Here is a 12,210-nt window from a genome sequence, read left to right as displayed (position 1 = left end):
TCAACCTCACGTTAGTCGTCTTCACACACACAAAGTCAACCTCACGTTAGTCGTCCTCACACACACAAAGTCGACCTCACGTGAGTCGTCCTCACACACACAAAGTCAACCTCACGTGAGTCACCCTCACACACACAAAGTCAACCCCATGTGAGTCGCCCTCACACACACAAAGTCGACCTCACGTGAGTCGTCCTCACACACACAAAGTCGACCTCACGTGAGTCGTCCACACACACACAAAGTCAACCTCACGTGAGTCGTCCACACACACACAAAGTCAACCTCACGTGAGTCGTCCACACACACACAAAGTCAACCTCACGTGAGTCGTCCACACACACACAGTCAACCTCACGTGAGTCGTCCACACACACACAAAGTCAACCTCACGTGAGTCGTCCACACACACACAGTCAACCTCACGTGAGTCGTCCTCACACACACAAAGTCAACCTCACGTTAGTCGTCCTCACACACACAAAGTCAACCTCACGTTAGTCGTCCTCACACACACAAAGTCGACCTCACGTGAGTCGTCTTCACACACACAAAGTCGACCTCACGTGAGTCGTCCTCACACAAAGTCGACCTCACGTGAGTCGTCCTCACACAAAGTTAACCCCACGTGAGTCGTCTTCACACACACAAAGTCGACCTCACGTGAGTCGTCTTCACACACACAACGTTAACCCCACGTGAGTCGTCTTCACACACACAAAGTCGACCTCACGTGAGTCGTCCTCACACAAAGTCGACCTCACGTGAGTCGCCTTTCACACACACAACGTTAACCCCACGTGAGTCGTCTTCACACACACAAAGTCAACCTCACGTGAGTCACCCACACACACAAAGTCAACCTCACGTGAGTCATCCTCACACACACAAAGTTAACCCCACGTGAGTCGTCTTCACACACACAAAGTCGACCTCACGTGAGTCGTCCTCACACAAAGTCAACCCCACGTGAGTCGTCCTCACGCAGCAGCACCGGCAGCGCCTGCCACGGCCTCCGCTGTGGCAGGCGACAACTCGGCAGCCTCCACCGCCGCGTTGTTTCGCTGAGATGGCGCGCAAGCGCCACTGCGTCGTGACGCCGCCGCCGCCGCCGCCGCCACCGGCACAGCCAGTCGGGAGAGGTTCGTCCCTTCGACGAGAGCCGCCAATGAGTTACTCGTTGGACACGGAGCGGTTGTGTTTTCTTTGGGTTAGATCGCGTAAATATATAAATGTGTCGTTAAACCCGCCACCACCTTACACAGCCAACTAGTGAGGGTTGTCGCGTACACAGAACGTGCCAATTCGTCACTAGTACAGCACTAGTGTGTAGTGTATCGTGTAGTGTATAGTAGTGTAGTGTATAGTAGTGTAGTGTATAGTGTAGTGTATAGTAGTGTAGTGTATAGTGTAGTGTATTGTAATGTAGTGTATGGTGTAGTGTATAGTGTAGTGTATAGTGTAGTGTATTGTAATGTAATGTATGGTGTAGTGTATAGTGTAGTGTATAGTAGTGTAAGGCGCCACTGAGCTTGGCAGATCTTTGATCAGAAGCGACCTGCCTGTCACAAATGATAGCCCAACGAAGTGGCTTGTCACGTGGGAATTTACAGCAGCTAAACGCGTTAAACACACAACGTTGATGATACATGTGGAGGGAAACACCGGAGGACCCAGACAAAAAGATGCACGCAACCACGGGGGGGAAAGACACGCAAACTCCAAATATACAGCAGCAGCAGGCTTCAGGGTCGGACCCACGACCTCCTGCACACCAGGCGAGGTAGTTAACATCCCCTAGCCACCGAGGAGATGGGTGGCCAGCACGACACTCACGTGACCCCCCCCACCCCCGTGACCCCCCCCCACCCCCGTGACCCCCCCCACCCCAGGCCCCTGCGCCGCATCACGGTGGGAATGCTGTTCCTGGGGGTCGCATTCGTGGTGGCCGGGGTCATCCAGATCATGGTGGACGTGAGTTCAACACTCGCACGCTCACCACAGGGCCCCCCCCCCGCCCCCGTGATCCCCCACAAAGGCATCCTCGTGTGTCGACGTTGAATTGCAGCCAGCTCAGTGTGTCCCCGTGTCCCCCTGTGTCTCCGTGTCCCCGTGTCCACGTATTCCCCCTGTCCCCGTGTCTCCATGTCCCCGTGTCCCCGTGTCCCCCCGTGTCCCCGTGTCCCCGTGTAGAACTCTCTCACCAAGTTTCCGGGTGCCGGCGAGGCTCGCTTCAAGCTGCTGAACCTGCAGAGCGGCGCAAACGTCTCCTTGCGGCACGACGAGAGCAGCTGCCAGCTGAGCGCACCGCCACACGCAGTGAGCACCACCACCACCACCACCACCACACCACCACCACCACCACACCACCACCACCACCACCACACCACCACCACCACTCCACCACCACCACTCCACCACCACCACTCCACCACCACCACCACTACACTACCACCACCACCACCACACCACCACTACACCACCACCACCACCACTCCACCACCACCACCACTACACTACCACCACCACCACCACCACACCACCACTACACCACCACCACCACCACTCCACCACCACCACCACACCACCACCACACCACCACCACCACACCACCACCACACCACCACCACACCACCACCACACGCAGTGAGCACCACCACCACCACACCACCACACCACCACACCAACACCACACCACCACCACCACCACACCACCACCACACCACCACCACACCACCACCACCAAACCACCACCACACCACCACCACACCACCACCACACGCAGTGAGCACCACCACCATCACCACCACCACACCACCACCACACCACCACCACACCACCACCACACCACCACCACCACCACCAAACCACCACCACACCACCACCACACCACCACCACACGCAGTGAGCACCACCACCATCACCACCACCACACCACCACACCACCACCACACCACCACCACACCACCACCACCACACCACCACACCACCACCACACCACCACCACCACACCACCAAACCACCGCCACACGCAGTGAGCACCACCACCACCACCACACCACCACCACCACCACCACCACCCCACCACCACTACCACACCACCAACACCAAACCACCACCACCAAACCACCACCACACCACCACCACACCACCACCACCACCACCACCCCACCACCACCACTACCACACCACCACCACCAAACCACCACCACCAAACCACCACCACCACACCACCACCACACCACCACCACCACACCACCACCACCACACCACCACACCACCACCACACCACCACCACCACACGCAGTGAGCACCACCACACCACTACCACCACCACCACCACACCACCACCACCACTACCACACCACCACTACCACACCAACGCCACACGCAGTGAGCACCACCACCACTACCACCACCACCACACCACCACCACGACCACCACCACCACCACCACCACCACACCACACCACCACCACCACACCACCACTACCACACCACCACTACACCACCACCACACCACCACCACACCACCACCACCACCACACCACCACCACACCACCACCACCACTACCACACCACCACCACCACACCACCGCCACACGCAGTGAGCACCACCACCACTACCACCACCACCACCACACCACCACCACCACTACCACACCACCACCACCAAACCACCACCACCAAACAACCACCACCACACCACCACCACCACTACCACACCACCACCACCACCAAACCACCACCAAACAACCACCACCACACCACCACCACCACACCACCACACCACCACACCACCACCACCACACCACCACCACCACTACCACACCACCACACCACCACCACCACACCACCACCACCACACCATCATCACTACCACTACAACCCCACCACACCACCACCACACCACCACCACACCACCACCACCACACCACCACACCACCACCACCACACGCAGTGAGCACCACCACTACACCACCACCACCACCACTACACCACCACCACCACCACTACACTACCACCACCACCACCACACCACACCACCACCACACCACCACACCACCACCACTCCACCACCACCACACCACCACCACCAAACCACCACCACTACACCACCACCACCAAACCACCACCAAACCACCACCATCACACCACCACCACCACCACACCACCAGCCCACCACACCACCACACGCAGTGAGCACCACCACCACCGCTACCACACCACCACCACCACACCACCACCGCCACCACACCGCCACCACACCACACCACCACACGCAGTGAGCACCACCACCACCAAACCACCACCATCACACCACCACCACCACACCACCGCCACCACACCACCACCACCACACGCAGTGAGCACCACCACCACCACACCACCACCACCACACCACCACACCACCACCACCACCCCACCACTACACCGCCACCACACCGCCACACGCAGTGAGCACCACCACCACACCACCACCACCACACCAAGACCACACCACCACCACCACACCACCACCACCACACTACACCACCACTACCACACTACACCATCACCACACTACCACCACCATACCACCATCACACCGCACCAGCACCACCGCATCACACCACCACCACACCGCCACCACCACCGCCACCACACCGCCACCACACCACACCACCACACGCAGTGAGCACCACCACCACCAAACCACCACCATCACACCACCACCACCACACCACCGCCACCACACCACCACACGCAGTGAGCACCACCACCACCACACCACCACACCACCACCACCACCCCACCACTACACCGCCACCACACCGCCACACGCAGTGAGCACCACCACCACACCACCACCACCACACCAAGACCACACCACCACCACCACACCACCACCACCACACTACACCACCACTACCACACTACACCATCACCACACTACCACCACCATACCACCATCACACCGCACCAGCACCACCGCATCACACCACCACCACACCACCACCACACCGCACCACACCACTACACCGAACCGCCGCACCACCACCAGACCACACCACCGCGGCACCACACCACCACCACACCGCACCACCACACCAACACCGCACCACACCACCACACCGTACCACCACTGCCACGACACCACCACCACACCACCACCACACCACCACCACACCACCACCATTCCGCACCACCACACCAACACCGCACCACACCAGCACACCGTACCACCACCGCCACCACACCACCACCACACCACCACCACACCACCACCGCACCACCACCACACCGCACCACCGCACCTCCAGAATCACACCACCACCACACCACCACACCGCACCACACCACCACCACACCACCACCACACCACCACACCACCACCACACCACCACACCAACACCGCACCACCACACCAACACCACACCGCACCACCACCACCACCCCACCACACCAACACCACACCACCGCACCACCACACCACCACACCAACACACCAACACCGCACCACCACACCGCACCGCCGCACGCAGTGAGCACTACCACCACACTGCCGCACTGCACCATGATCACCGGTGTGACGGGCCCCTCTGCAGGTGTCGCTGGAAGCGTGCACCATCGCCTCCAGCGGTCAGACGACCCTTGACCTCAGCCTCTCGTTCACAGGGGTGAGTGCCACTCACCTACCTCGCCCACCTACCCCCACTCACCTACCTCGCCCACCTACCCCGCTCACCTACCCCCACTCACCTACCCCACTCACCTACCCCGCTCACCTACCCCACTCACCTACCCCACTCACCTACCTCGCCCACCTACCCCACTCACCTACCCCCACTCACCTACATCGCCCACCTACCCCGCTCACCTACCCCGCTCACCTAACCCACTCACCTACCTCGCCCACCTACCCCACTCACCTACCCCACTCACCTACCGCACTCACCTACCCCGCTCACCTACCCCCACTCACCTACCTCGCCCACCTACCCCGCTCACCTACCCCGCTCACCTACCTCACTCACCTACCCCACTCACCTACCCCACTCACCTACCCCCACTCACCTACCTCACTCACCTACCCCACTCACCTACCTCGCCCACCTACCCCACTCACCTACCCCCACTCACCTACCTCACCCACCTACCCCGCTCACCTACCCTGCTCACCTACCTCACTCACCTACCCCACTCACCTACCCCACTCACCTACCTCGCCCACCTACCCCACTCACCTACCCCACTCACCTACCGCACTCACCTACCCCACTCACCTACCCCACTCACCTACCTCGCCCACCTACCCCGCTCACCTACCCCATTCACCTACCTCACTCACCTACCCCACTCACCTACCTCGCCCACCTACCCCACTCACCTACCCCGCTCACCTACCCCACTCAACTACCCCGCTCACCTACCCCCACTCACCTACCCCGCTCACCTACCCCGCTCACCTACCCCGCTCACCTACCTCACTCACCTACCCCACTCACCTAAACCACTCACCTACCTCGCCCACCTACCCCGCTCACCTAAACCACTCACCTACCTCGCCCACCTACCCCGCTCACCTACCCCGCTCACCTATCCCACTCACCTACCCCGCTCACCTACCCCCACTCACCTACCCCGCTCACCTACCCCCACTCACCTACCTCGCCCACCTACCCCGCTCACCTACCCCGCTCACCTACCTCACTCACCTACCCCACTCACCTACCCCACTCACCTACCTCGCCCACCTACCCCACTCACCTACCCCACTCACCTACCGCACTCACCTACCCCACTCACCTACCCCACTCACCTACCTCGCCCACCTACCCCGCTCACCTACCCCATTCACCTACCTCACTCACCTACTCCACTCACCTACCTCGCCCACCTACCCCACTCACCTACCCCGCTCACCTACCCCGCTCACCTACCCCGCTCACCTACCTCACTCACCTACCCCACTCACCTAAACCACTCACCTACCTCGCCCACCTACCCCGCTCACCTAAACCACTCACCTACCTCGCCCACCTACCCCGCTCACCTACCCCGCTCACCTATCCCACTCACCTACCCCGCTCACCTACCCCCACTCACCTACCCCGCTCACCTACCCCCACTCACCTACCTCGCCCACCTACCCCGCTCACCTACCCCGCTCACCTACCTCACTCACCTACCCCACTCACCTACCCCACTCACCTACCTCGCCCACCTACCCCACTCACCTACCCCACTCACCTACCGCACTCACCTACCCCACTCACCTACCCCACTCACCTACCTCGCCCACCTACCCCGCTCACCTACCCCATTCACCTACCTCACTCACCTACTCCACTCACCTACCTCGCCCACCTACCCCACTCACCTACCCCACTCACCTACCCTGCTCACCTACCCCACTCACCTACCCTGCTCACCTACCCCCACTCACCTACCCCGCTCACCTACCCCGCTCACCTACCCCGCTCACCTACCTCACTCACCTACCCCACTCACCTAAACCACTCACCTACCTCGCCCACCTACCCCGCTCACCTACCCCGCTCACCTACCCCACTCACCTACCCCGCTCACCTACCCCCACTCACCTACCCCGCTCACCTACCCCCACTCACCTACCTCGCCCACCTACCCCGCTCACCTACCCCGCTCACCTACCCCGCTCACCTACCCCACTCACCTACCCCGCTCACCTACCCCCACTCACCTACCCCGCTCACCTACCCCCACTCACCTACCCCGCTCACCTACCCCCACTCACCTACCTCGCCTACCTACCCCGCTCACCTACTTCCACTCACCTACCCCGCTCACCTACCCCGCTCACCTACCCCCACTCACCTACCCCGCTCACCTACCCCCACTCACCTACCCCGCTCACCTACCCCCACTCACCTACCTCGCCCACCTACCCCGCTCACCTACCCTGCTCACCTACCTCACTCACCTACCCCACTCACCTACCCCACTCACCTACCTCGCCCACCTACCCCACTCACCTACCGCACTCACCTACCCCACTCACCTACCCCACTCACCTACCTCGCCCACCTACCCCGCTCACCTACCCCATTCACCTACCTCACTCACCTACCCCACTCACCTACCTCGCCCACCTACCCCACTCACCTACCCCACTCACCTACCCTGCTCACCTACCCCACTCACCTACCCTGCTCACCTACCCCCACTCACCTACCCCGCTCACCTACCCCGCTCACCTACCCCGCTCACCTACCTCACTCACCTACCCCACTCACCTAAACCACTCACCTACCTCGCCCACCTACCCCGCTCACCTACCCCGCTCACCTACCCCACTCACCTACCCCGCTCACCTACCCCCACTCACCTACCCCGCTCACCTACCCCCACTCACCTACCTCGCCCACCTACCCCGCTCACCTACCCCGCTCACCTACCCCGCTCACCTACCCCACTCACCTACCCCGCTCACCTACCCCCACTCACCTACCCCGCTCACCTACCCCACTCACCTACCCCACTCACCTACCCCGCTCACCTACCCCCACTCACCTACCCCGCTCACCTACCCCCACTCACCTACCTCGCCTACCTACCCCGCTCACCTACTTCCACTCACCTACCCCGCTCACCTACCCCCACTCACCTACCCCGCTCACCTACCCCGCTCACCTACCCCACTCACCTACCCCGCTCACCTACCCCCACTCACCTACCCCGCTCACCTACCCCCACTCACCTACCTCGCCTACCTACCCCGCTCACCTACTTCCACTCACCTACCCCGCTCACCTACCCCCACTCACCTACCCCACTCACCTACCTCACTCACCTACCCCACTCACCTACCCCGCTCACCTACCTCACTTACCTACCCCACTCACCTACCCCACTCACCTACCTCGCCCACCTACCCCACTCACCTACCCCCACTCACCTACCCCGCTCACCTACCTCGCCCACCTACCCCACTCACCTACCCCGCTCACCTACCCCACTCACCTACCCCCACTCACCTACCCCCACTCACCTACCCCGCTCACCTACCCCGCTCACCTACCCCGCTCACCTACCTCACTCACCTACCCCACTCACCTACCCCACTCACCTACCTCGCCCACCTACCCCATTCACCTACCCTTCTCATCTACCCCCGCTCACCTACCCCCACTCACCTTTCCACTCTCACCCACCCCTACTTACATATGAGTCGGGGTAGAGTCGAGGTAGATTGCAGTTGCATTAGAGGTGGACCAGAGGTAGATGAGAGGAGGGGGGAGCGAGGGGGGGGGGCGAGAGAGAGAGAGAGAGGGGGGGCAAGAGGGGTCTGCGTGTGGCGCTGTGTCTGCAGGGCGCGTCGTGGGTGTCGTGCCCAGCGGCCGTGAGCTCCGGCTCCCTGCACACCCTGCTCGTCCGCAACCACCCCAGCCAGCCCTGCAAAATGGTGACACCAACAACACCACCACCACACACACACCACACACACCATCCACACCACACACACCACACACACCACCCACTCCACCAACACCACACACACACCACACACTCCACCAACACCACCCACACCACACACACCACCCACACCACCAACACCACCCACACCACCTACATCACCCACACCACACACACCACCCACACCACCCACCCCACCCACACAACAACAACAACCGCCATTCGCCACTAAGTGGCGGTGACGTCACCACGACGCTTGTGCCAGGCCAAGTGCACCTTGAGGCCACGTGAAGTGTCGAACGCCCGCTGGCAGGAGGTCACAAGGCAGACCCAGCAGGTGCCACGGGTCGACTGACCGAGATGACCGAGATGACTGGCTGATGCACCACCTGTGCCCCCTACTGTACCAACTTGCTGTGCTTTAGCCACCCGGTGCTCCGCTCGTTGTTGTGAGCGTCGCTCCTCCGCCCTCCGTTGTTGTTGGAGGGCGGCTGCCTCCAACTGCCCAGTAGCGTCCTTCACGAGCCTCCTCCACTGAGGCCGATCTTGACACCGCTGGTACCAGTCATCGGCAAGTCCACTCAGCTCCACGTCCTCCTGTACCACATCACTCCATCTCTTCTCTAGCCCGTGCCGCGCCCGTTTAGCCCCCTCGATCCGGCCAAACAAAAGCTGTTTAGGCATGCGGTAGCTGGGCATGCGGGCTACATGACCCAGCCAACGCAGCCTTGCCTGCCGGAGGAGCTCACCGATAGGACTTTGCCCAGATCTTTAAAGGATTTGTGAGCTCCTCACACAATTCAGCCTGGTTAAACCCAGGATGGATCGTAGGCAGGCCAGCCTAAATCTTTCCAACCGGCGAAGATGCTCCATTAGGGGGGTCCACGTTTCGCAAGCATAGAGAAGGGAGGGAATGACCGTGGCCGAGAAGACCTGAAGCTTCGTGCGGAGCGACAGACCAGATAGCTTCCACACAGCGTTACGCAACCGATGAAAAGATATTGCCGCTCGACTGATTCGGAGTGAGACCTCTGCTGTTAAACTGGAGCCGGTCATAAGCACACTGCCCAGGTATGGGAAACTCTCCACTCTCTCCACAACTGCCCCATCACCGATTGGGAGTTGTGGGGGTGGAGTGTCCGATGGTACAAAATACCCAGGCAGGTGCTTAGTTTTGGAGGGGCTGATGCTAAGGCCCCACCTCTTAGTGGCACGCTCCAGTCTCAGCAGCAGCGTCTCGAACTCCTCTTCTGAATGAGCAGCTATTACCAAATCATCGGCATACATAACGTGGTTTACCAATAGGGAGCCATCTCTTGATCGCACCCGGGCGTCGATCAGCCTCCCATTATATCTGTACCAAATGGAAATTCCCCCGGTACAGCTATTGAAGGCTTCACGAACCACGCAGTCGAAATAGATGTTAAATAATGTGGGAGCCAGAGGACATCCCTGTCGCACCCCAAGGTGTACAGGGAAAGGCTCCGACTCCCGGCCACGTAGTTTTACCTGGGCCCGCTCACCATCATGAAGGTCCTGATTGATCGTGAGCAGAGGGTCAGGGACTCCGAAAGCACGAAGAACAACCCAGAGCCCAGGCATACTGATGGTATCATAGGCTTTGACCAGGTCAATAAAGCAGAGATGTAGGTCTTGTTGGAATTCCCTACACCTTTGCTGTAGCAGACGGACAGAAAATATGGCATCTGTACAGGACCGCCCTTTCCTGAAACCGCATTGGGGTTCCGCAAGCCTCTCCTCAGTGTGCCTAGCAAGGCGATGTTGAATAATCCTTGCCAGGACCTTTCCCCGCACACTGAGGAGTGAGATGTCCCTGTAGTTGTTACAGTCTGTGCGGTCCCCCTTCTTAAAGAGGGGGATCACCAGGGCATCCTTCCAATCCTGCGGTACCCGTCCAGCGGTCCAGACTGTTGTTATGATGTCATATAGGGCAGTCTGTGCACAAGTGCCACCCTCCCTCAGCATTTCGCTTGGGAGATCATCTCTGCCCGGTGCCTTTCCTGGTCTCAGACTCCGGATCGCCTTCAGTACTTCCTCAAGAGATGTCACCTCAGCCAGCCACTCACAGGGGGTGACCTCCTCCCATATTTGAGGCACCGAAGCCTCAGCAGGGTTATCCCCACTTTGTGCCATGATGTTTTCCTGGCTGAGAGATTTTCCCTCCCCCAGGACCTCACAGAAATGCTCAGCAAATCTGCAAACCTGTTCCTGGGGGTCGGAGATTGGATCACCGTTTTTTCCCCTAATGATGGTAATAGGTGTGGCGCTGCAGGTTACTTTTTTGATGGAGTTAAATAGTGATTTGTGATCGCGGGCCACTGAGGCAGATTCCATCTCTTCAGCAACCCGCGACCACCACCCATCCTTGCAGCGCCTTACGGCTCTCCGAACCTCCGAGCGAAGGCTGCGGTAAACCTCCTCATTTTCTGACGTGGGATGCTGTAGCCGATGAGAGTGGGCCTGTCGCTTTTTCTCAATTAACCTGAACACCTCCTCTGTCAGCCAGGGTTTCTGGGGATGCCTGGACCGCGTACCCAAAGCAGCCATTGCAGCTGCATGAGTCACAGTCTTAAACCTCGCCCATTTACCCTCGACATCAGGTGGAGTGGGGGACGATGCCAACCCCAGCTGCAAGCGATGATGAAATTCTCGCTTGCAACTTTCATCAGCTGAGACCAGGCCACTTTTATTTGGAATGGGATCCTGGGTGTACACCCACCACCAGAGTGGAAGAATGGCAGGCGCATCTTA

At 60.0% G+C, this 12,210-nt stretch overlaps 1 protein-coding gene across 1 annotated transcript in view; it reads left to right on the top strand.

The window, feature by feature from the left end:
• Positions 1–1,864: 1,864 nt before the first annotated feature.
• Positions 1,865–12,210, top strand: part of LOC144735623 (solute carrier family 15 member 1-like) — a 33,276-nt gene continuing 22,930 nt past the window's right edge. Inside the window, exons 1-4 of the mRNA XM_078618055.1 lie at positions 1,865–1,974; positions 2,194–2,319; positions 5,589–5,660; positions 9,335–9,427. Coding sequence (XP_078474181.1) covers positions 1,918–1,974; positions 2,194–2,319; positions 5,589–5,660; positions 9,335–9,427 — 348 coding nt within the window. The 5' untranslated portion in view covers positions 1,865–1,917. The remainder of the gene's footprint in view (positions 1,975–2,193; positions 2,320–5,588; positions 5,661–9,334; positions 9,428–12,210) is intronic.

This window comes from Lampetra planeri, chromosome 56 (assembly GCF_965212315.1).
Source record: "Lampetra planeri chromosome 56, kcLamPlan1.2.h2, whole genome shotgun sequence".
NCBI classification, from domain to species: Eukaryota; Metazoa; Chordata; class Hyperoartia; order Petromyzontiformes; family Petromyzontidae; genus Lampetra; species Lampetra planeri.
The sequence above is the reverse complement of the archived record's forward strand: the minus strand, read 5'-3'. Positions and strand labels throughout refer to the sequence as shown.